Source organism: Haemaphysalis longicornis, unplaced genomic scaffold, assembly GCF_048455015.1.
Source record: "Haemaphysalis longicornis isolate Haplotype H1 unplaced genomic scaffold, Haemaphysalis longicornis Haplotype H1 scaffold_7, whole genome shotgun sequence".
NCBI classification, from domain to species: domain Eukaryota; kingdom Metazoa; phylum Arthropoda; class Arachnida; order Ixodida; family Ixodidae; genus Haemaphysalis; species Haemaphysalis longicornis.
In genome coordinates this window covers 36,323,699-36,349,574 of record NW_027526422.1, presented here as the reverse complement: position 1 = coordinate 36,349,574, position 25,876 = coordinate 36,323,699, and the positions used below count along the sequence as shown (strand labels likewise).

General features: G+C 46.6%; 2 protein-coding genes across 2 annotated transcripts in view; one reads left to right on the top strand and one right to left on the bottom strand.

Moving 5' to 3' along the window:
• Positions 1-15,330, top strand: part of Iml1 (GATOR complex protein Iml1) — a 54,965-nt gene extending 39,635 nt beyond the window's left edge. Inside the window, exons 28-37 of the mRNA XM_077676765.1 lie at positions 305-372; positions 2,537-2,611; positions 2,951-3,083; positions 5,076-5,178; positions 6,534-6,656; positions 6,946-7,106; positions 8,210-8,378; positions 8,952-9,142; positions 13,980-14,054; positions 14,850-15,330. Coding sequence (XP_077532891.1) covers positions 305-372; positions 2,537-2,611; positions 2,951-3,083; positions 5,076-5,178; positions 6,534-6,656; positions 6,946-7,106; positions 8,210-8,378; positions 8,952-9,142; positions 13,980-14,054; positions 14,850-15,074 — 1,323 coding nt within the window. The 3' untranslated portion in view covers positions 15,075-15,330. The remainder of the gene's footprint in view (positions 1-304; positions 373-2,536; positions 2,612-2,950; positions 3,084-5,075; positions 5,179-6,533; positions 6,657-6,945; positions 7,107-8,209; positions 8,379-8,951; positions 9,143-13,979; positions 14,055-14,849) is intronic.
• A 2,363-nt stretch (positions 15,331-17,693) lies between these two features.
• Positions 17,694-22,185, bottom strand: LOC144145227 (uncharacterized). Its single transcript, XM_077676764.1, has 3 exons — positions 21,977-22,185; positions 21,542-21,772; positions 17,694-18,123 (listed from the first exon to the last, which is right to left on the bottom strand). Exons 1-3 carry the CDS (start codon positions 22,048-22,050, stop codon positions 17,880-17,882), a joined length of 549 nt encoding a protein of 182 aa, XP_077532890.1. The 5' UTR covers positions 22,051-22,185; the 3' UTR covers positions 17,694-17,879.
• Between the last annotated feature and the right edge of the window lie 3,691 nt (positions 22,186-25,876).

Below are 25,876 nucleotides of genomic sequence, written 5' to 3'. Positions count from 1 at the left end.
ATTGAGGCGTAATTGGTGGTATAATGTTTCTAGTCTTCTTGCCCTACATAGACCCCAAGCTCAGGATTAAGCTGCCAGAGCAACTTCCACGCTCACGACTTTAGAATGATGTTACAAGATGATGAGGGCAGCATTCTATTTTTGCACTGCCTTGCTGATCTCGCAATGTGCGTCAACAGCTTCCCTGGGCTGTTTCTTCGTGCATGTGCCCGCAAAGGGATAACGTGAGGGGCATAGCTGGAGAGATGACTTTGAACTGAACCCATCGGTTTTGTGTTGCCCCCGCGCGCTGTGGTGCTTGCAGAAGGATGGGTCCAACTCTTCCCTGGAAGCCACGCAGGAGTCAACAGGCGGAGAGTCGTCCGAGGAAAAGTGAGCCTTCTTGGGTTCATTGCTTTTTTCATGCATTGGCCAATTAGAAGTAATAGAGCCCGCGTACCGGCTTAGAGCTAGTGAAATTCCGTGCTAGAAAGGGTTAGGTACTTGGCAGGCCCCTTTCAAAAGTCACTGTCGCTGCTGTTGCAATCTCTGTGAAGCTGTGTGGTGAAGCTCACTACAGGGTGCGCTTAGTAAAATCCTAGTAGCTTGAGTTTCAGGAAGATTCATCTCTTAAAGGGACCCTGCAACACTCTTTGAGCAGTGCAAGTAAACATGCGCAACAATTAGATTACACTGCCAGGAATACCTGAGCCAGATATTACACACGCACGTGAAGCGGTGAGCGTGCAAATCGCTGTGAAACACGCGAAAAAACCAACTGCGCTCTCTTCAATTTCCCTCATTATGCACCCCTGGCATAACCTAAACGACATCATTGCAGCCATGGCTGTCCTATTGGCTGTCGCTGGTCAACTTCGCGGCTTATTTCTCGCATTTCCTGTGACGATCCACCATCGTCGGCGCTGTGTACCAATTTCTTCTATGTCTGAACCTGTATGCACAGTTTTGGCATTTCTTTTGTGTTTTGAGTGCGCACGTAGATTGAGTGATGAACTCAACACTCCCCTTTCAACGAGACCACTCGACAACAAACGTTTATTGCTTCCAAAACGGCCTACCAGCCGAGTAGGCAGCCATGCCTGCTTTTTTGGGGCCGCAGACCGGAAATAGCCCCTACACGTTGCGGAGAAAAGGAGAAAACTCCCCGGCCTGTGATATATCGAAGGCTGCTGAAGAGAACGCCGCGAGTCGCCCCCCTCTCTGAGAGAGAGCGCGCAGCTTTCATCGCGTTGTCCGCGGTCGAGTTGAGAGGGAACAATTATGCACGATTTCTCATCACGCGTAGTTTCAGTGATAGTGAATGGATTTTCATAATTCTTGCGGGATGTGATTGCTGGGGCAATAGACTTTACTCCCAAAAACATTCCGAGCAGTCGATGGTAATGGCTGTGGGGTCTCTTTAAAAAGTCGTGAAGAATAGTTGCACTCTTATTGGAGCTTCTTGCAATCGCTTCCCTCTCCAGTCTTTTCTGCTTACTTTCACTGTACTATTTTTCCTTTTTACTTTTACTGTATTTGTGTAATACAGGCAGTACTACTGTTCTGAGCAAGAAGCAGCGTGAAAGACACAACAGGAGAGCACAGAGGTGCAGCACTGGCTAGCAACGGAAATTTACCGTATTTACTCGCGTAATGAACCCACTTTTTTTCCAGAAAATTCAGCATGAATTTGGGGGGAGGGTTCATTATACGGGAAAAAATTGCAACAGATTTTTTAAAAGTTGAAATTCCACACAATAAAGTTGATAGAAGAAGTGTGTCAGAGCCTTACGAGTTTCATAAAAACGCCTGGGTGATTAATCATCTTTATTACTACTTAATGCATAAATGGCTTCTGCATATTTGTTTTTTGTTTTTTATTTTTGTGTGACATCACCGGAAGTTTTGACACTACAGCGTTTTGGAGACGGAAACACGCCATGGCGAAGTTGCGGAACAGCAAGAGGAGCAGGGGAGTGCGGAGTACGTTTAGTGCTTTCTTCGCACGCCGCCAAAACCAGCCGGAACCAACGTTTGTAAAACTCTATGGTTTATAAACGTTGGCCGGAACAGCAAAGAGCAGGGAAGGAGTGCGGAGTACGTTTCGCGCTTTGTTCGCATGCCCCAACATTTTTGTGGCGCAAGGTTTGTTTTGTGTTCAGCAGGTGACGCACCGCAAGCGCGCAATTTTTAAATTGTGAGCCACAGCATTCTCGCTCACGTCTCGGGCTACTGTTGAGATTTCTTTTTGTTGGGATGCGTTTTTAGCATTTCTGCGTGTACTGTGGCGTGATGTCAAGTTACTGCGATTGTCTACAGAATCATCAATCATGCTGAGATGAAAACATATCCCCACTGCATTTTTTATTCAGAGTGACAAAAAAGTAAATTCTCAAGAAGAAAAGTGGGGGAGGGTTCATTACGTGAGTGGGTTCATTATGCGAGGAAATACGGTATTATAGTGTAACAAGCAATAAATATTCCTTGAAAAGACGGTGGACATGTGACTTGAGACTTGCCTGCCTAAAATCCATGCTGTGCTTTTGTTCCTTTCTAGATCCCAGACCGAAGCAAAGTGCTTGACTACTCTGTCGTCACCAGCCGAAATTGTTGAAGCGATGAAAAATCCGAGGTAGTTACATTTCATGGCCCTCTCTTGCTTTCTTGTTTTTGATTTTGAAGTTATGAATGAGTCATGAGTTAATGTTTATATGCTGAAAGTTTACTTAACGTTCGAAAAATGTCAGCTAGTGGAGCCATGCTCTCACACTGGTCAAATGAACTCTCGTAAAGCTTGGGAGGTGGCCGAATGCGAATATTGATGCATAAAAAAAGTGTCACTTTTCAAACAGGCTTGAAAGTGTGTAAGTGCACCATGACATTGGAGTGTTGCAACTTTTTGTTTGATGGAGCACATGTGAAATTTCACACATGTAAACCGAGTGCTTGGCATTGTTCTACTTTCAATCAGTGATGGCATCTGCTTCATGCCCAAGCAAGGAGGCATTCCCCCGAACTCCTTTATTAGTGCGGAGGCGACCTCGTGGATTCGAGAACATATGGAAGGCATACACTGCGACCATGATGCCATTCAACTGCTCCAGGTAACTGCCCTGTACCCCAGTTTCTCCTAAGAAACCAGTTATAAAAATACTGAAATACTTCAGGCACTAGTGCATCTATCTGAGCACAGCAAGCTAGGCTGCAGTGCACTGCATTCGATGTCCCCATGTTTGTTCGTGTGTGTGTGCATGTGTGTGAGTGTAAGTTTTAAAAATGGTAGTCTTTCTTGGGCTACTTAAGCGCAGAAATTTTGGTCTGTCTGTCTGTCTGTCTCCGTTTGGGACTCGATTCTGCCACCCGACCAAAGTGAAACAGAAGCTGCGCAGTAGTCTAATATCATCATCACCATCACTAGCCTATCTACGCCCACTGCAGGGCAAAGGCCTCTCCCATTAATCTCCAATTACCCCGGTCCTGTGCTAACTGCGACCAATTTATCCCCGCAAACTTCTTGATCTCATCTGCCCATTTAACTTTCTGCCGCTCCCTGCAACGCTTGCCTTTTCTGGGGATCCACTCTGTTATCCTTAATGACCAACGGTTATCTTGCCTTCACATTACATGCCCTGCCCATGTCCATTTCTTCTTCTAATATACCCACAGCCAAATCTAAATGTCTAAGTCCAGTGTGAATGTTCATACTTGTCAACATTGTTGAACAAGAACGGGACATTACACAAATATAAGGCAGAAAATCAATACATAAGTGGTATTTGCAGTGTTCCTTCATTGAAAAATTTATGAATGCTCGGTTTTTCAATAGAAAATGAAATACTACATCAACTGCAGAAAACTGTTGCCTGCTGTTGCCCATGCTGCTGTAGCTCCTGGTGGCATTTAAGAAATCAAACGGCAACAGCAACGAAAAATTCCACTAGATAGGTTCCACTAGATAGGTTCCACATTCCGCTTCATACACTCGTGGATTAGAGCAACATGGTTCTATTAATTAAAGGCCAACTGCACTCAAATTTCACCCTGGCTAAATGCCTTCGAAATGTGTAGTAGGTACCATGAGAACTACTGCGCCGCGACCGGTAGCTCTGTGCAATGCGTGGTTATTCAGTTTCAGGCACTCAAAATAACGCCCTTGCAGACGACAAAGCACCTGCCGGCGTGTTGTGCAAACAGCCTTTTAGCGGAAGTGACATGCCAGCCGTCCAGGCCGATCGGCCCGCCTCGCAGCGGCAGAATCCAGGAAACTCGTATTTCGCGCCGGCGGTACGCCTGGCCTTCAGCTCCGAAGAGGTGTCGTCAGTGTCGTTAACCATACGCTTCTCTACTTTTCGAGTGTCGTCGCGACATCATGCCTACCCTGTGTGCTGCTGTCAAAGCGCACGTGCTTGCGGGACAAGCGCTCGCTTTTCCGCGCGCCTCCCACACCCCCGCACGCGCACGCTCACACTCTCCGCCTGGCTGGCCGAGCCGGCTGCGTCGGCTGGTCCGCAGGGTCCGCACAGCTCGCGCCGTCAGGCCAGGCCGTCTGGCCGCTCGCGCCGACGGCTGATACGTCACTTCCGCCTGCCCGTAATGGCCGCGTTTTGCCCAGTTTCGTTTTCAAAATCGTCGATTTTTGCTGGTCGCTTGCAGCGTAATTACGCACATTTTAGGCGTCATACTTGGTACATCGCTGTCTTTTTAGTCATACTATGGAGGAACAGTGATTTCGCGCGGTCGAAATTTTGAGTGCAGTTGGCCTTTAACGTAGTAGGGTGCCTCAATTTGCGCGCATCTCTGCCGTACGGCAGCGGTGGCATCGAGGCACCCGACTTGGAGCAGTAAAACGCGGTAAATTTAAATTGACTCGAGCAAACCTCTAAGGTGTTATCTTGGGAGGAGCGAGATGGGAGAGGAACAGCGTGAGAGGTGAGCAGAAAGAGAAGGGAGGCATTCCCTTGGCAGGGGCGCAGTCGACTATCGTCTTTCATCGACTTTTGCAACGAAGGAGCAGATACGCGGCCATTTTTTGGCTCCGCAAGCAAAAGGTCGAGCCACTAATTCGTTTGATTTGTATTTCGCTGCGTTTCTTGCAGAAGCTGACAGAGGAGTCGTACATTTGCCATGCGTCTGGCGACGTCCGACACCCCTTCATCAATGGCTTCTACATCTACTACTTCCCAGACAAAAATGCCAAAGGTAGGCCACGAGAACGTGATCTTGAATGGACCTCTTTTCATATTAACTGCTGAAATGCAGAGACTGGTCGAGTAATTATTTTGACTTCTGCGCGAGTGTGGCGACCCTCTACTGTTAAGCATGTGAAAAGGGCGAAGGCGTGATGGCGGCCAACTACAAGTGCACAGCCGACAACACGATCTCGATGAGCATCTTCAGCTATCTGCTCGGAAGCGCGGGTGGCATAGCGCTGTGGCACCTCTGTAAACTACTGCACGCGTTTATTAGGCAACAACCCAAATTTGCTGTTTGCTGCTTCCTCCTTGGGCGTGACTGCCAAAGTTCACTGTAGCGGCATGGAGTGCGTGTCGCTTGTAGTAACGAAAGCAGCTTGTCTTATCCAGGCACGCGGTAGCGAGCAGAGCAAATGTGCTGGCAAATGTGCTGGTCCCAGCACGTACTGCAAGAGCCCGGGCACTGACGCTGTGAGCTTAGTAGGCGATGCGCTGCACAAAACTAATGGTGGGAAGCCTTGAGCAGACTCTTCAGTAGCTTAGCAAACTAAAAAAGTGTCGTCTGCCCAAGTCATTTATCTGCTGCTAACTTACCTTCTGGTGGTATTGAAGAACAGTTTGTCATATTTGCTTTTAGTGTAGCCAGGTGCTGCTTAGGTGGAAAAGCTACTTGCTACTATACAGTTAGGGTAGGACTGGCCATTTATGAGGGCACTTCGGAGTACAAACAAAAACGTCATTTGCAGTTTTTATGACATTCTCTTTTGTTTATTTTTGTTTTTCTTTGCTTGATCGTTAATCTTGTAAACAGTTTAAGCATTTAAATGAACCTGCTTTGTAGGTTGGCACAAATTGCAGCTTTCTGCAGGATTCGTTGGTCACTTGTGCAAGGACCTTGTCCACTAAAGCTAAAGCATTCCTGCACTGACGTTAAATCATTTGCACATCTTTATAATAAACTGCGCCAAATTTGGGATTCGGTGCTCCAAAGCAAAGGTATCTTTCTACTGTAAACTGCTCCAAATTTGGATTTTCCTGCTTCAAAACCGAGATTTTGCTGCTCCATATTCTGGTTGGGCTGTTGCACCGCTGGTTTAGGATCTTCAAGCTCCCTCTTGGCTATACTAAAATGTGCTTACGAAGCAGCCAAGAAAAGCGACTTCTCATACGTGCTTGCTTGCTGGGTCAACGTAAACAGCCGTGCTCCTGTTGCCCTACTGAGGGCCTTTGATGTAAGCCCGTTATAAGTTCGCCTCAATTTATCTATTTGCCGACAAAGGTGACAGGCATTATTGCACTGTGCATCATTGCACTCAGTTGGTAAAGACTAAGGTTGGGTTTTGGCACCTTTGTTGCTTGCAGATAATTGCGAAGTGGACCTGGATGCCTATCAGCAGGAGTGGATGGAAGTGGAGTTGCTTCCCCAGAACGAGAACTGCGACCATGCAGGGGATTTTGACCACACCGAGAGCCAAATTAGCAAAAGTAAGGCACCAATTCGCGCTTCTTTATTTAAATTAACTTCTTTACTAGGTTGTTTAAACAGAAATAAATAACAAATAGTGTTGGCACTCTCAGTTGTCAGCAGTAAAGTTGTGAAGTCCGTTCTCTCTTTTTCTTGGCTCCCTTCTTCTCGTTGATGTGCTCAGGTTAAAGCATTGTCGTTGTAGTATTGGCGCACTCTGCTTGACTACTTACTACCCGATGAGGCCTTGGGGGTTTTCACCAAGATTGAGCCCTGAAACTTTCGTTCTTTTCATATTGCCTGAACCAGAGCTGGAGTTCCGGAGCGTCAACATCGACATCGACTCTGGGGGCCGCTGTGGCCGTCCTGAGTGGGGTCAGGCGCAGTACCACAGCATCTTCCAGCCAGGGGAGGCCTTTGAGCTCATTGTCGAATGGATGGTGGCAACTGGCTACATAATAGCTGACCTGGTGAGCAGAACTTTCTCAGAGGAACATCTTGCACTCCACTGTAAGGAGCAAATACCTTTACTCACTCTTCTCTTTTTTTGTGTGTGTGTGCTCTGAAAAATCCTAAAAAAATTTAAGCAGGCACAGCGCTGGTAGGTGTGATTTCAAAAGCTTTTGGGTATCTACTGCTCGATCTATGAAGCTGCCGTCATGGCAGCACATTTGCGGTTATGTCAAAGGCGCAGTAATTCTGTTTCGTGTGAGCTGTGAAGTTGCGTAGACAATTTTTCCAGTAAATTTTGTTTCCCATTGCGGTGTGGGGGCTAATGTGGGCTGGCGCTATGACCTGTTCATTCTACTGGTGCTTGTTTTGAGACACTTTCATGACAGCCATGTTTATGTCCACATAAGAGAAATGTCTTTGTATGCAGCATTGCATGTGTATTATAGAATCCTTATACAACCCGAATCTGAGAGCTTTTCACTACCACATGCCACATCACCAAAGTGCAACTTTGGCATACCATACGAAGGAAAAAGCTTGCGCAAAAGACGAGGACAAAGATATAGAGGACAAGACGAGTGCAACTTCCAACTTGTTATTATTATTGTAATAATAATAAATTATTTGCGATTATTATTAAATTACTTGTAAGTATTATTAAAGTTGGAAGTTGCACTCGTCTTGTCCTATCTTCATCCTCTCGTCTTTTGCGCAAACTTTCAAGTCCTACTTGGCATGATAACCTCCAGATTAATTCTCTTTTGCTGTTGGGTCTGTTTTGTCTTGCTTTTAAAGAACTTACTTTCACGTGAGCAAATAAAGGGTAGCTTAACTGAGCAGTGTAAGCTACTCTGCTAAAGATGTGTCACATTCATTGCTCGATTGCTTCCATCTTGTATGCAGACAGGAAATTGCCAAGTTGTAACTGAACGCAGCAGGGCTGGAAAGTGACCAGTCCCCACGACACTGCATTTGCAGATTGGGTTTCATGAGTGATGTTGGTGGCTAAGCAGCTTGGCTGTAACTTTGAGAGTGCACATCCTGCACGCGAGTGTGACATCATCCGAGGGGAGCGGCAGTCACACGGTCTCTCCCTCTCTCCTTCTGCGTGGCTGCCCAGGTGCTGAGCTGGGCGCGCAAGGCCAACAGCCAGGGCCTGCAGCTGGTGCCCATCCCGAGCGACCCCTTTGTGCTGCCGGAGTCGCCCAAGTCGGACCCCCTGCGGGGGGCCATCTTTGTGCCCCTGCACGTGCACCTGCTGGACACACCCTCCGCCCAGCTGCTCCGAGGTGGGCTTCCCTCCTTCTCCTCGTGGAGTTTCGAGGGAGGGCCGCCTGGGTTTGCTTGTCAGACCTGTGCCACCAAATTAAAGGGGACATGAAGACAGAATGCAGGTTTGTTTCATTAAGAAGACCGCCTTGTCCCCATAACAGTGATACCAGTTTTATTGCAAGCTCAAACAACCCAGATGCTAAGGAAGACAGGCGGAGCAGTGGCGACTCCCCAGCCACTTTTCAGTGAAGGCTCTGATCGAGTTTAACGAATTTGTCAACCGGAGGACAACTGGTGTGCTACCTGTGCAGTGGTCAGGCCTGTGACGCAGCGAGTGATTGCCGCGCAGTCTTGTCAGAAGAGGAGAAGCGACGGTGTCTTTCGAGGAGCTGCTACTGTGTGACGTCACAGGATATTGTTTGTGCGGTTGGTGGCTGCTGGTCAAAGCCACTGCCATGACATGACTGGGCAATTGCAGTCTATTTCTCGAAGTTATTATTATTATTATTATTATTATTATTATTTTCACCATTGGCAGTAAGGTGCGTATGCTAAGTTTGGATTGCTCTAGAAGAAACGCCTTCCCTCAGGTGGAGGCCTGGAGCACTTCCAGGAGTACGTGGCCCGCCGCTTTGGCTTTGTCACCCTGCGGGACCTGCAGTCCACGGTGGAGCATCGCACATATGTGCACACGACAGGCGGCATGTTCCTCATGATCCCCCGCAGCAGCCCCAGCCACGCCACCAGTCCCCAGGGAGCAGAGAAGGAGGCACTCGACTACGTGAGCCCTGGTTAACTGCCTTCTTGTGCACACGTTTTAAGTGTAGAGCACTTTAGGGGCTCGCCTCGTCGCCGTAGCTCGCCCCACGGCATACCGTCGTCGCAGCATCCCACACAAGCTTCGAAAAACAAGCGCTTTATATAGTCCTAACCGCTCCCGAATGGCAACCATAAAAATGAAATAGACTTCATATTATGCGATAACCCTGGCGTCGTGAAGGATGTGGAAGTGCTCGGAAGGGTAAGGTGTAGTGACCACCGTATGGTAAGATCCCGAATTAAGCTAGATTTGAGGAGGGACCGTAGCAAGCTAGTACGAAAAAAGCCGATTAACGAACTAACAGTAAGGCGTAAAGTAGAAGAATTCAGGATTGCACTACAGAACCGATATGCAGCTCTTACCGAGGAAGCCGAGCTTACGACACAGGAAGCCAGCGACAACCTTACACGCATTATCAGGGAGTGTGCAGTAGAAATCGGGGGCACGATGGCTAGACAGGATACTGGTAAACTTTCCCAGGACACGAAAGATCTAATTAGGAGACGGCAAACCATGACAATCTCCACCCCAGCTGACAGAATAGAACTAACGGAGCTTTCGAAGTTAATAAGCGTAAGACAGCTGACATACGGAAGTATAATATGGAGAGGATCGAATACGCTATGAAGAACTGAGGTAGCCTGAAAGCAGTGAAGAGGCGTATAGGCGTGGGGGAAATTAGATGTTTTCACTTAAAGACAAGCAAGGCAAAGTCATCACAATAAAGGATAAAATAGTCACAGTGGCCGAGGAGTTTTATAGGGACCTGTACAGTAGCCGGGACATCCAGGATAATGCCGAACGAGAAAGTAGTTCAGAGGAGATAGGCATCCCACCAGTAACGACCGAAGAAGTAAGGAAGGCTTTGAAAGAAATGAAAGGGGGCAAAGCACCAGGTGAGGATCAGATAACAGCAGACCTCTTGAAGGATGGCGGAGAAATTGTACTTGAAAAACTGGCAAACCTGTATACGAAATGCCTAAATACCGGAAGTGTACCGGAATCTTGGAAGAACGCGAACATCATCCTAATCCATAAGAAAGGTGACATGAAGGACTTGAAAAACTACAGGCCGATCAGCTTACTGTCAGTCGTCTACAAGGTACTTACTAAGGTAATCGCTCACAGAATTTCTGCAACCTTAGATTTCAGTCAACCTAAAAAACAAGCAGGGTTCCGTAAAGGTTATTCAACAATGGACCATGTTCACACGATCAATCAGGTGATAGAGAAGTGCGCTGAGTATACTGAACCCCTATATGTAGCCTTCATAGATTATGAGAAAGCATTTGACTCGGTCGAAACCTTAGCAGTCATTCAGGCACTACGGAACCAGGGGGTCAATGAGCATTATGTAAAAATACTAGAAAATATCTGCAATGGGTCCACAGCTACCATCATCCTCCATAAGGAGAGCAGTAAAATACCTATAAGGAAGGGCGTCAGACAAGGAGACGCAATCTCTCCAATGGGATTCACAGCATGTTTACAAGAAGTATTCAAAACATTGGATTGGGAACAGGTGGGAGTAAGGGTTAATGGAGAATACCTCAGTAACCTCAGATTTGCTGATGACGTTGCCTTGCTAAGTAACTCGGGGGACGAATTGCAAAGCATGCTTTCCGAACTGGACGAACAGAGTAGAACCGCGGGCCTGAAAATTAATATGCAGAAAACCAAAGTAATGATCAATAACCTAGGGACAGCACAGCAGTTTGGGATAGGGTGCGAGGCAGTGGAAGTCGTAAGCCAATATATCTACTTAGGCCAAGTGGTGACCCCAAATCCCAACCATGAGGCAGAGATAATTAGAAGGATCAGAATGGGGTGGAGTGCATACGGCAGACATTCTCAGATAATGAATAGCAGCCTACCATTGTCGCTGAAGAAGAAAGTGTATGACAGCTGCATCTTACCGGTACTCACCTATGGGGCAGAAACTTGGAGGCTCACTAAGAGGGTTCAACTTAAATTGAGAACGACTCAGCGGGCAATGGAGCGGAAAATGATAGGTGTAACATTAAGGGACAAAAAGAGAGCGGAGTGGGTCAGGGAGCAAACTGGTGTTAAAGACATATTAGTAGAAATTAAGAAGAAGAAATGGACGTGGGCAGGGCATGTAATGCGAAGGCAAGATAACCGCTGGTCATTAAGGGTAACAGAGTGGATCCCTAGAGAAGGCAAGCGCAGCAGGGGGCGGCAGAAAGTTAGATGGGCAGATGAGATCAAGAAGTTTGCGGGGATAAATTGGTCACAGTTGGCACAGGACCGAAGTAAGTGGAGAATAATGGGAGAGGCCTTTGCCCTGCAGTGGGCGTAGACAGGCTGGTGGTGATGATGATGATGATGAACCGCTCGAAACTTGCGAAGTGCTGGGGTTTGTCATACACAGGGTTTGCACAGGTCCTTGAAAGCCTCGAAAACCCTTGAATTTAGAAGTGTCAATTTCAGGGCCTGGAAAGTCCTGGAATTTTTAAATGGTCCTTGAAAACCCTTGATTTTTCCAGAGAGAATCAATGGCCCTGTCTTTTCACAAGAATTTAAGATGTTTGTCGTGGATTTTAGGTGCTAACAAATGTAAAGAAACATTGTAACAATCAAGTTTCAGTGTATTGTGTGAAATTACAAGTTTGGTGGATTTTCATTATTACAAGGCAACATTGGGAGCAGGCACTTGTCAACCCAATCCATGTCAGCTCTGCTGACAAAGGACTGTCTGATCCCAACTGAAATTGATGGCTCAGGACCAGCGCTCTCCCCTCTGGCCCTACAGTGCCACCTCTGAGGTGCAACATGAGGCAAAGAGTCAGCAGTGCTGTTCGTAAGCATAAACTCCAGCGTGGCATATAACCTAGTAAAGGATTGGCCGTGAAGTGGAACAAGCACCTTTCAATCATTCACTCCGCTTTGCTCGTACGCAATTCCTCCCCGCCCTGTAACTGTCCTGTTGGACAGATTGGACAAGAAGCATCGGCTCCTCCTCGCCAAAACCTCGCGGCTGTAAAATTGGTGCCGAGCTGGATTGTATGTCACGATACAATCCAGTGAAAGCCAGCTTCTGTTCTCTATCTTGCATCTTCCATCTAGTCTGTGGACGCTTGCTCCTTGCATGTTTGCTGTGCCTCATACACTCCATCTGCATTTGCTTTTACGTGCAGATGGTGGACGTGTACATTGTTCATCTTGCCTTGCAGCAACACTTGCGGATTTAATTTTAGCTGATACTCTTGCTGGCAAAGGAGGAGATGCAGGCAACATTAACTAAGTTTTAAAATCAAACAGCCTCAGCAAACAGAAAGGAAAAAGAAAAACCTCTAAATACCAGCCACGAAATAAAAAATAAAGCTGGGGAAGCATTTACGAACCCGTTAGCAACTATCTAAATGTACACTAATGTGCTTAGATATTGTGCAATAAAAAACTTTTGCGTTGTGTTGGAAAAGTTATAAATAATCCCATATAAAACGTTAGATGGGGACCTTGAAAATGTGTTTTCTGGTCCTTGAAAGTCCTTGAAAAGCCTTGAATTTTTGCTTTTCAAGCCTGTACGAACCCTGCATACATCTTCCTGTTGTTTAGGGCAAAGAAAACTGCAGGTACAATTGAGGCAAAATACATGTAATTAACCAGCAGCGCCCGCATTCATTTAGTTAGGAACACTCATTGGGTTGGTTTTTACAATAGTAAGCAGAAAAAAATGGCAGTGAAAAAAAAAAATATGTTTCCAAACTGTGCTATAAGGCGCCGGGCCGGCTTGTGCGAATGAGAAGCAAGCACCCAAAAAAAAAAAAAAAAAAAAAGAAACCTCCCACTTGCATTGTTTCAGGCAGGGGGCACGCAAGCTCTGCGAAGGCGGAAAATTTGAAACGCGTTGGACAAAACTCCATTCAATTCATCGGGAGTAAGTAAGACAGGGCAGCGAAGAGTGTGATGGGTGGCAACAGTGAGCGGATAATGGCGCAACGGCCCATTATGGTGAATCACTGCTCTGCACTTCCGACAGCTTTCATGTTGAGTGGAATGGCTTTAATTTTTGTTTTGTGCTGCTTAGCACGTGAGCCGAATAACACAGGTGCAATGAGAGGCATCTGGGTGTGAAAGCCTCATAATGTTCTCCTAGGGTTTACAGGTGTAGTATCGTTACCCTAGACCACAACAGCAGCTTTCACAGGTAGAAACGCCAGTCAGATTGGTGCACGCTGCAATTCTTACAGAATAAAAAGTGGATGAAAATGGCATTTGTCCCACCATGTGGCTCCTTTGTTATTGTTTCTCTCTCTCTCTCTCTCTCTCTCTCTCTCTTGGCAGGTGTTCCTTGTGAAGAAGCAGATGAAGCTTGGAAGCAGAGACGTTTCTTGGAGCCGAAAGCTCCCATTTTTGAATGCAGCCATTGTGCCCACATTCTTGCTTTTCTTTTAGTCCACATTACTGGTCTACTTATCGCAGATTTGATAACTTTGTGCCTATCCTCATCCAACATGACTGGTGCGATGTTATTTTGTTACTATGCCTTGGTTTGGATGTCAGCAATGTTTACTTCTCTCTCTCTCTCTCTTTCTCTCGCCTAGCATTTGTGAATAGCTCACCACGGCAGCGGTGGGGTAGGCAGATTTATTCTTCATCAGCTGCCGTCGCGTGTTGAAAGAAAAGAATTCAACACCGATGCGATCACTAAAAGTGCAGAATGCAAGCCAGAGAACGGGGCCTGATGAACATAGTACCATTATCTCCATTTCAACACTGTCTGTTTCCTTCTTGGAGTTGCAAAGTTACATTGCCGTATTCACAACGCTTTCAGGCTTGTTGCGGCGCTGAGCTAATGGAGCCCTGCCTGAAGCACTGTGAGGAACAACCGACATTCACCAATCAGAAGGTGAGACTGTGCGTCATGCCAATGGGTTTCTGCTTAACCCTCCGTGGGCAGTGAACAGCTGTCTTGTTCGTTTAAATGACAAACGTGCTCACATTCTTTGTAAGCCCGCAACTCACTGAATGCGAGACCGATTTGCAATCTGACCCTTCGAACTGCACCCTGTCCAGGGACCTACTTCATGTTTCTACAAAAGTGTCTTGCAGTGAGCACATTAGCTCACACGATGACTCAAAACGAGAGAGACTTCTGACACCTGTCAAAGGGGGACACGTGCTGGTGCCAATGTTTGGTGTGATGTTTTCTCCTTTTCTGAATTCTTTTTTGAAAGCTCTCGGGTCTTCCTTTCCCATAAGCTCTTAGCTGTTCCAACTCCAAAACTTCCTACTATTGTTGAGCTGCGTCTGCACCTGTCACCCAACCCTCTGCTTGCCTTCCTATCTTTTCTTTTGGAAAGGGGGGGTGAATGCGTTTGTTCTAGGTGAGAGCAGTTTCTCATGCTTCTGCTGAATCCCCCACCTTTAGATGCAAACAGCAATTTTTCTTAACCCATCTCCCGGCATCGCCACAACTAGGTATTGCAGTACAGCTCTTTGCAAGGCTTGCTTGCCCCCGTAGGGCAGCGACAGTATGCTTACAAACGATCCTAAACTTTGTACAAAAGCGAAATGCTCTGCAAGAAAAATAATATGCTCTGTGCGAGCACTTCGCAAATGAGCAGCCAGTGGTAGGGACTAACTCAGAGGAGAGCCTCTTCGTAGCCCGCAGTCATTTGATGCCCCTCGCACTCGCTTGCAGGTGGGCTTCCTCTGGTCGTACAACTACATGATCACCAAGCGGTGGAAGAACACGGCCACCATTGACGAGCAGTTCATGCGGGGCGTGATGATGGACTTCCGGGCCCTGTGCAGCAACCAGGACAACCGGCTGCTTGAAGCCTTCGAGGCCTGGCTCTGCACCTGGTGTGCGGGCACCATGCCGGCCAACCAAACCGCCGACCTCTTCCCCCAGATTGAACAGTGACGGGCAGAGTGTGCCGCTTTCATGTACATATTCTGTAAATAAGCACAGTTTAAAAAGCTGGAGCAGCTTCAGAAAGACAATGATCAATGATGTGTTTCCACTTATTTGAATGATTATGTTCATTGGTGCTTTCTGGCAGTGGAGTGTCCGCAACCGTGCATGTGTACTGTTCAAGGGCCAGGAGCGTACATGTGTGGACAGGTGTTGCATGAATGGGGTCAAATAAATGCCGGTGTTTGTTTCTATACAAGTAACCGACTCTGTGTTGGCCTGTGATACGAACCCCTGTTAGCCTGCACATACTACATGGGGGAGGAGGCACGTGGCTCTTGGAAAGGCATCCTTCTGTTGCTGCACATGCAGAGATAAAACTTCTGTGCACATCAGCTGAAAAAATTTGTGCACCCACAGAGGGAACACCTGCCGGCAGTTTGGGCCTTTTCTCCCAGCGCTTCCTCGGGCTCAGGGGTAGGAAAACCCAGCAAGCCTTGTGATCACTTGCTCGACAACTTTTTACAACCTTGCACAAGGAGGCATGCAAAGTACGGAGCTTGTTGGTCACACTGTGACAGTAGGGGCCCTCAGAGCGTTGTACTTCAACTTCACCCCCAAGCTTTTATTTACACAGAAATGCAGTGCCGCAAGCATGTACAGTATTTTCAATGTTTCTAAGCCACCATGCTTGTCACGAGCTGGGGAGGGCCAGAAAACATTTTGGCAACCTGCTGTAACTTGCAAGAAGTGGTGTAATAACTAAGAGTGAACAAAAAAAATGCGCCCTGTGAAGGCGGTCAGGAAGTGACGCTGTAAACCACATCCACGATAAATCAATGCGTGATTCATGAACAGTGGTTGGTTGAGTTGTATTGGTTAAGCACATGGGTGGAAACTTTTTTTATAAAATTAAAGGAAGCTCAAATCCAGTGTTAGACAGTCTCATTCCTCCTCTGTCTCTGCCGTCACCGACGGAGGCGACGAGATCGACGACAGAGACGAAAGAGAAGTGAGATGCCATGCGTTGGTGTGAGCTTCCTTTAATTTTATAACTTTTAGCGCATGCGCAAGGCGTGCACATGGCCGTTACACGTGCAGTGGGCGGTGCGCACAGTGGCGCGAGAGATCGCGTGACGCTGAGGGGGCAAACTCACAGATGTGCTCGGTGAGCGCATCGGCTGTCTCCCCCGTCTCCTCGTGGGCTCGTAGGTTAGTCAGTAAGGAAACGGGCTTTTGCTCTGTTTCTCTATTCATTCCAGGTTCGATTCCTGGCGGTGCCAGTAACTTCTTTTATATGTTTAGCAAGGGTTTTCTGTTGACACCAACGTTGTGACAGAACCCTTGGGGGGTAGAGGTAAAAAGCTTCGCTTTAAAACATTTATTTGGCAACTAGCTTGGACTGGGTCGTTGCTATTTTAAGGTGTCCTCACTCCGGAAAACCTCTGGCAGTGGCTGCCATCTTGGCCCAGTTCACTGTTGGCGGTTTTTGTTGCTCTGGGCTAGAGGTGTTATCTTGGGGTGTGGCTGCATTGTGGAGGCTTGGTCATCGTCAGGTGAGGGGAGGTGTATCAGGTGTATTGCGAAGAAGGTAAAAATATACTGAAGTCGCATGGGATGCGACGAAGTTATGCACTTTTTTCCGAGGCGAGCCTGGGGTGTGGTTGGGGATATTTTCTCCACTGGAGTCAATGTTGTTGTTGTGTAGCAGTGTGGGTGGTAGGTATATCCACTGCTCCTCTTACAAACTGGGTGGACGTTAGTGGCTGGTATGTCCTCAGGCGGCAGCATGGGCTGATTTGTTTCCTTCCATCTATTTATGCCCCAGGGTTCAGGTGTTGCAGATTTGGGTGCGAGTCTCTGAGATTTCAGTGCCCACAAGTCTGAGACTTCAGTAAGAATTCAGCTCTTTGGATTTCGGACGTCAAAACTTTGACTTGTTCAGTGACTTCTTTGTTGCTAACATGTTTTTACCTGGTGAGGCGGACTAAAGGCGGAAAAACGGTGGACTAAAAGGCTCATTTTGCCCATGCTTAAATGTGTGAGCGAAAACAAGGATCCCCGGTCTCCTTTAGCAAGGATACATGGGCGTCTGGTGAAAAAGCAGTGGTGTCCTTGGATGGGGACAGCAGTTGCCTGTCATCACATGAACACTGGATTGATAAGTGGGACCGCGATACTGCTCATGAAATGTTATTGTCATTATCAGAAGTGCAGTGGCCCTTTATCTCATTCCCTGCTACCATGAGGAGCGAAATCACCATTTGGATCACAATTCCTCTCGTCATTCAAGATAGAAGCGCCAACTTAAATACATATCCACCGCGGTGGCTCAGTGGCTGAGGTGTGCTGCTGAGCACGAGGACCCGGCTTCGATTCCTAGCCACCGCCGCCGCCGCTTTTCTGATGGAGGTGAAAAACAAAAACGCCTGTGTGTGCGAGATTTTGGCACCCGTTAAGGATCCCCAGGTGGTCAAAATTAATCCGGAGCCCTCCACTACAGCGCGCCTCATCGCCTCCGTTGCATTGGTGCATTAACCCCTGAAATCAATCAATCAAATTAAACACACATAAGTGATGCTTCTAGCTTTGGAAAAGCATGAAACTTCAAAAAGCACTGGCAGCCTCTTGCATGGTGGTGGTAAAATGGGAGTCGTGCATTTATTTTACAATAATGTTCACAGCCAGGAAGTGCTTGTTCTACACTGCTGTGCTCTGGAGACCTACAAGTCCTCACGAATCATCGATGTACACCTATGCACACACACAAAACGCACACATTTGCCCTGGAACAGAGTCTGTTGGCACCGCTCGCTACGATTTGCCTTGAGTCTTGTGGTAGAACTTCATGGCCTTCTTGGAAGGGACGATGCTGTCTGAAAGCCCGGGTCTCTTGTTCTGGCGCGGCTGTGAGGGCTGGCCCTTACTTGCACCAGCTGGCGAAGCAGCCACCACTTCTGGTTCAGCTGGTTCGGGCTCCTGCGCGGTACCAGGGAGGTTCACCACGTCGCTGTCGTGCACGTACTTGCAGTTGTGGCCAAAGCGACATCGGCCCTTCCTGAAAGAGAAGTCTGGTTCACACACACCACAGCTATGATCCCAAAGAGAGCAAGGACTTGTGCCACGTGCAGACTACTCACACAACAGGCATATCATAATCTGTAGATGCAAGAAACAACATTTCAGGCAAATTAGTTGGCTGAGATGGCAGGTGACATCACTGTCTCGAAACGTCACAGCTGCAAAAGTCTGAGCTTTGCTTGATTCATGGCTCAGTGATGATCAAAGTCGGACAAGTGTTCTGGCTATGTTAAAGGTGCATATGGGTGCGCGGTGGTATAGCTCATGTCAAGCAATCCAAAGGGACAGTTCGGCTCTCAAGCCAACCTTTTATTAGGTACTCAAAGTGTCCCTAACATACAGAATTTTTTAAAATTTGCTGCATACCTCAGAACATCCAGGCCCAAGTTCCAAGCAGGTCTTTTTCAGCAAATAAAAGTTTATTTCACACATTCATCAAAACCGCTAAAAAGCGAGTCAAGCAAACCTACCATGCACCGTTTTTAACGAAAGATTAAAAGTTAAAAAGTAGGCCTCGACAGCTCTTTAAAATCAGAACGCAATCTATAACGACTGTGCAGACCTGTGTATACACTATGAATAATGGTGTGCTACCAACTTTGCCATAAGCAAGTCAATATTTCTAGCACTTGTAGAACATCAGTTGGTTGGTGGGAAGCTCAGAGGCTGAGGCAAAGTGGCGGTGCCTTGTCCACAGTCTATAGAGCAACTTCTACCTAAGGTCACGGATGTTAAACCATACTAGGAAACGAAATATTTGCCATGCGTGTGGTCACTTTTGACGCATGGATACTTTTGGGCTTAAAATATTTGCTGCAGTAACCAAAACTTCCAAATTTTTGGGCGTGTAGACCCCACTAACAAATATTTGAAAAATAAAGCACACTTTTCATTCCTGGGGTAGTTGCAAAGTGGGAGTCGTAACCACTAGACAACACGTTCACCTATTAAAGCAAAGGTTTTCTTAGTGGGACTGATGTAGCATTCCGTAAAAACACGAATGCATTTCCCCATGGACCGGCTGGTCGACCAAAAAGCTCGGATAAAATCTCTGGACGCACAGCACGTGTGTGAAACCGGCCTTCCATTGTGTCAAAATGGTTACTTGAAATTCGCGAAAAAGGAACGGTTCCAGATAAGACAATACACGCATCGGTCATGAAGAAGGAGTATAGTATACCTTTATCCCATCAATTACATATCGGAATATATTTAGATCGTTTGTATATGATGCATTTACTTAATGCACGAAAAATCGTCGCATGGGTTGTTTCTTCATTTGCGATTTGGGTCTTTGCAGGTTTAACCCGCCGTGGTGGCTCAGTGGCTAAGGCATTGCGCTGCTAAGGTTGCATTGTGGCGGCCACTTTTCTAATGGAGGCAAAAAGCGAAACTGCCCATGCATTTGATATTTCAGTGCGCATTAAAGATCCCCGGATGGTCAAAATTAATCTGGAGCCCTCCACTACGGCATGCCTCACCACCTGCACAGTTTCGGCATGTTAAAACCCATAATCAATCAATCTTTGAAAGTTTGACGATTGATTGGACGCACTTTTAGCTTTTGCACTTCTGTCGGCTTTCTTTAGGAAGGGATGGTGAATTTTTAACAAGAGCAAGTTTTCGGCGCAACTGTTCAGGTCTTACGTCACTGAAGAATACATACACTGAAGAATACAAGAATACAATTTGCCTTGTCTAGAACCATAAATGGCAGAAATACAGATGAATAAAAATCTGGAGGTTCATCTGGTGTGCAAAAGAGAAAAACTGCCACAGGTTGATACCCACTTACAGAACACCCCCGTAACAAATTAGTTTGCAGGTGGTAATTTGTGTGTGAAAAAAAAAAATTAAACTCTGACACGCCAATGTGGGGGGATTGGCGAAGAATTCATAAAGCCCTGCATGCTGCAGTACCAATACTAGGAATACTGGCTTCCTAACTTTCCCAGTCAGATTATTCATTTTTGCAATTTCAATGGTTTCCTCAACGAGAGGTAAACTGTGGATTTTTATTTCCTCCAAGGCATAAATGTTCGGCTGAGCTATACGTGCTAACCCAAGCTCCGACAATATCGTCCTGGTTTCGCAGAAGCCTGGGGCGATATGTCTGTCCGCATTGTGCAGCAGTAGTTTTCAGCCGTACATTTTTTGCACGTGTCATAGTTTAGCTTTGCATCGAATGATGACTGCGTTCACACATTACCTGCAGGGGACATCTTCAGTGAGAGGAGGTGTACTGTGTCGCCTTTTCAGCTACGCTAACACTTGGTGTAAAAGAAATGTTCATGGTGGCCTTTAACCCCTTAAGTGCTTTGGACGAGCAGAGCTCGTCCTGCCCAAACTGTCACCAAACTGCTTTGGACGAGCAGAGCTCGTCTTAGCGGAATAGGTACTGCCCTATACTGTTCAGGACGAGAAGCGCTCGTCTGCGGCTTATATTGCGTGCCATCCACTAGATGGCAGCATTTACTCGACAAATTAGTTTTCTCCTGCGGCAAGGCGCGCTTTTTGTATGAAAATATGGCGTGCGGTGGCGCCGACCCATGCATAGCTGGCCCGTCAACTAGAAAAAGAAGCTGTTCATTTTCGTCATCTTCTTCAAGTGATGCTGATTCGGATACAGATGTTTATCTTGTCTCTGGAAGTGAAGACAGCGATGACGGTGAATTGAGCAGCTCCTCCGGTGATGACAAAGACAGCGGGGAAGCGAACATCGCGACTGCTCGCGAGTGGATCCTGCTTTATGTGGACAATCCTCCTGTGAAGGCTCATCGCTTTCCATTCTTGGCCATTCCAGGCAAGACTTTCATATTGTCATCGCCGGGTGACATTATAAAATATATTCAGCAGTTTCTAGACGATGAAATTATATAATATGTGGTAGACAAAACCAATCGCAAAGCGGCTGAAAAGTTGAAATGCTTTCCTCCCAGTGATCACTCCCGCCTCAAAAAATGGGTACCAGTGACAAAGGAAGAGATGTGGGTATTCCTTGCACTCCTGCTATTGCAAAGGTGCTTAGCCTACACAAGTGAAGAAAGATGTGGCATCTGCAACTGTTCTATTTATAAAGTTTTTAATTTTGTTAGCAGCAGGTACCTGGTTTCCTATGTATTCTTCAGAAATAAACTTTATTGTGTTGATTTGACTAACTGTGGGGTACAAATATTTTTTCAACATCGACTAGCTACTTTTTAGTACAATCAGATTCGAAATCAGCAATAAAAAAAATAGGCACTTTTGGTCGGGAAATTCTAAAAAAAATAAAGCACTTAAGGGGTTAAGGCAATCTTCTGCATGTGACCTATATATCCCGATGGGCCCTCGCTTCACACTGTGAATAACACTCCGGCTACGCTATAAACGGCAGGTTGCGCGGTTCCACGCACCTGTAATTCCAGCATATTTGTTTCCCGTTCACTGTCGTCTGCTGGCTAACAGGTGTCGTCATTTTGACGTGTCTTTCGAGGATAGTGGCCTGCGCGACCTCTTCTTCGCGGAAAGGGTTGCTGAAGACCGACGAGGTCGTCAGCTGGAAGGACGGGCCCGGCAGCTTTGGCCGGTCATTACTTTTCACGCCTGGTTCCTTATTTGGCCTCTCCTCGTCGCTGTCCGGGGAACTGCGAGTAACAAGACGGAAATGCAAAGCAAGTCGAACGGGTTCGAGTGCACGCGAAATATTACGGTCAGACGTTATACCTTTCGTTAAAACAGCTTAAAATATGCACTCACTTCAATGACCTGAAATTACAAAGTCGTTTAGTTAGACTGATCAACATTTGGAATGTGCAGGAACAAGATAAATGTATTTGTTTATTGTGCACCTTTCTCGACTTTCGTCACTTTTTTCTTCCGAGTCTGACGCAGAAGAACCGTAATCGGCAACAAGCGAAGCCATCGCTGCTTGCGGGCGACGTGAAAGCCGTGATCAGCTATCACCTGCAGTCAGTCAGGACGGGTCAATAAATCAAGCTAACGCCGGAGCAACCGCACTACCGTTCACCGGAGTTCATGGAGTTCAGTACGGCTCAGAAAAATCCTCCCTGTTCTGTGGCTCAGATGGTTCAGACGTTCAGACAGCAACAGCAACAGCAACTACAAATAAAGCTTTTTCTTGGCTTGGCCGCCTGGCTCGCGGCTTGCGCGGCTTGCGGCTTATTTTTGCAAGCCAAACGGCCAAACTGCAGCCCTTAGTTCCATCCTCCATGCTTAGTTCCCCCATAATTCCCCAAGTAACTGATAATTCCCTACATGATCTCTACAAAAGACCCCAGAGATTGATAAGTACCCAAGTCAGGTACCGTAACCCCAGAAACTCTGCCGTAACCCAGGTGACCCACAGTATTATGACACTAGTTAAAAGCCAAACAAAAATTTATTATAATTTGCTTCATTTTTTCTTTTTTTTGAGTGGCTGCTGCTTAGTTTTTGCAGAGCCCTTCAATGCTTTTCTGGTTCTTGTTTCTATTCGGCGTCGATTCCATCCACAAAGATTCGTAGACGTATGCTCGTACTTTGTGGTCTGCTGCTCTGCTGCTGCTCTGAGCGGCTCAGCTGGCAAATCATTGCTTGAAAAGAGCTATTATTCGTTACTAACGTACATTGGAAAATAGATCGGTATCACTTCTTGTCGTCAGAGCGTGACGATGACAGAATTGGAGGTAAGCTGAAAAAGCAAGGTTTTTTGCGCCTTATTCAAATGTGTGGCCTAGAGCCACTAAATAAACTTCATCTAGTGGCTCTAGTGTGGCCCAGTGTGAATATTCCAAACCGACTGTGTGCGTATGGGCATGGACGTGTAAAAGAAAGCACACTCCACCCACGCCAGCTAGATGCACGCTGCAGAAGTGGGCTCGACCCCGATCCTGGCCAATCCCCAAGGTGGTATGTGCGAAAAATAAATATAGAACAGCAGCGACTGACGCCTTTTAGATGCGACGGCATCTCATTCACTCGCCTTGTCCAGTGTCGGCGTTGTTGTCGTCCGCCCGTCCCCCATTCTCCTCGCCGCGCGAGCTGCGCTCTCCGCCGCTCACCCCCTCTCCTCTCCCTCTCTCGTCCACACCCCTCCACCTACACTATATAAAAAAAATAATAGTTAGCGGCGCCCGGTTTCGATCCCACGACCCTGTGGGCGGAACGCGAGGTACATGGTGCTCTTCCCACTGCGCCACAAAACTTTTTTTTTCTTTATTACATGGGAGAATTCGAGCTGCGCTCTCCACCGCTCACCCCCTCTCCTCTCCGATGCCCCTCTCTCGTCCACACCCCTCCCCCTACACTATAAAAAAAATAATAGTTAGCGGCGCCCGGTTTCGATCCCACGACCCTGTGGGCGGAACGCGATGGTACATGGTGCTCTTCCCACTGCGTCACAAAACTTTTTTTTTTCTTTATTACATGGAAGAATGCGCTCAGACGTTGCAGTACGAGGAATACAAGCAAACAAAAGAATACGTACACTGAAGTTATGAGAAGCACATATACATCAAAATTCAGGCAAACACACACAAGCGTTCAAAAGAGGGAACCAGTCAGGTGGTTGGTCAAGAGAACTATACACACTATGTACAAATGCCACAGTTTCTTGGAAATAGGATAGTTGATCTTGGTGGCTCAGCATGCCTAAGCGGCATTGCCACGGACTGTACAAACCAATCAACACGAACATGTCATAAGGCGGCTCACCATAGTCGAATGGCAAAAATCGGATAGAGAAAGGCGTAATATCCATGTCTTTTTTGAGCGTTCGCTGTAAAATGTCCCAGAAAAAGACAGTATCTCTGCAGTCTACAAAGCAGTGATCAATTGGCTCTGGTCGAGTACAGAGCCGACAGTCTGTCAACCAATAAGCTATAAACAGACCCCTTAGTACAACTAGATAACTAGATTTGGCAAAGGCATTCGATCGCATCAGTCACCAATTCCTGTTTCGTGCTCTACAGCATGTGAACACAGGATCTTTGCTTACTGAAGGTATTCAAATATGTTATGCTAATGGCTCGACAAGAGTGATAGTCAACAATTGACTAACCCAACCAATCCACCTTCTTTCATCGGTTCGTCAAGGGTGCCCATTATCACCACTCCTGTTTTGCTTATATCTTGAACCATTATGTATGCGCATAACAGAGGACAATAATGTTAGAGGGTTCACGCTATCGTCCTTCGAAGTGAAAATTTTAGCATATGCCGATGATGTCGCTTTATTTTGTACTGACAAGGCCAGTGTGGAGAATGCTCTTGCCATTACACAAGAATTTTTCGAGGTTTCAGGTGCAGCCCTGAATTTCGAGAAAAGCTGCGGATTTTGGTTGGGAGAATGGGGAACCACACCCGATTGTTTTGCCGAAATCAATTGGAATAGAGACCTAACTTATTTAGGAGTACCCCTCTCGCAGTTTCGCAATACTGACTCGCATTGGTCGGAGCAGGCGGTGAAGCTACAGCGCCAAGTAAATGACTGGCGGGGACGGCAGCTGTCCATCTTTTCTCGTGCTCGGGCGTGTAACACGTTTCTTGTGACCCGACGTCTTTATGTCCTACAGGTGTTACATTGCTCATGACTGAGGATACAGGCTTTTCACCGGGTTTTTGCAACGTTCATTTGGTGTTCGCGTTGTGAGCCAATGTGTCGCAATAACCTTTTTCTTCCGGTTGTGCGAGGGGGACTTGGGCTTGTTCATCTGTTTCTTTGGCAGCTTCTTTCTCGTTTATTCTACTTTCGAGATGTTCAACATCCTTTTTTGAAAGCTGTACTGCAAATACGTCTTGCACATTTTCTCCCTGATATTGTGGTGTCTTCGCTGTCTGTGGACGCAGCCCGAAGCCCGCGACGTTTCCTCACAGAAGTGGTTGACACGTTTCGCTTCTTACAGGCTCCGTTTAGCCTTGAGTACATATTTACTGCTTCACGCGAGTCTATTTCTGATGCCCTGGTTTCTGGGATTTTTCCCACACCTTTATATCGTGTTCTGTACCTACAGTGTCCGTACCAGGATGTCCTCAATAGAGTGTGTAAAATATGTGTTCCGCCAGGTGTTAAAACATTTTTCTCTAAATTACACACTGGCGCCACAAAACCGAGACAGAATCAAATGCTACGAACGCGCCTTATATCCTTTACTCATTCAAACTACGTCAAGAAGCTACTGATACAACGCATGATGGGGCAATGATTAACCCTTGCAATAAAAGAAAAGAAGCTCCCACTTACAGCAACAATGATGGAGTAAAGGTCGTTGCGACAGTGAAGCCCCAAGCATACCACTTAGAGAGATTGACCAAGATTGGCCAGTAAAACATAATAATAACGAAAAGAAAATTAAAGTGACATTCGATGTAGGGTCAAGTAGTCCATTTTACAATACGAAAAATGGTCCATTTTACAATACGTGGCATCATATAAAAACAGCATACAATGTTGCTGCGTTAGATGCAATTCGGTGCCACATTAGTAAATTATAGTTGAAACTGCACCCTTTCGTCTGCTTCCATGCTGGAGACGAGTTCCAGGGAATTCTTTTTACTGCACCTAATCAATTATAATTGTATTGGTTAAAAGACTCTTTGCTCGTGTTGATTTGGTTCTCGGCAAGAGCTACGGGCAGTGTGCCTGCGGCGAAAGGTTCTATTTTATGAATTCCCATCCTTTCCTTTTCTTTTAGGTGTTTTTTAATACTTCAATCCTAATAAATTTAAAAATACTTCCATGCATTCGACAG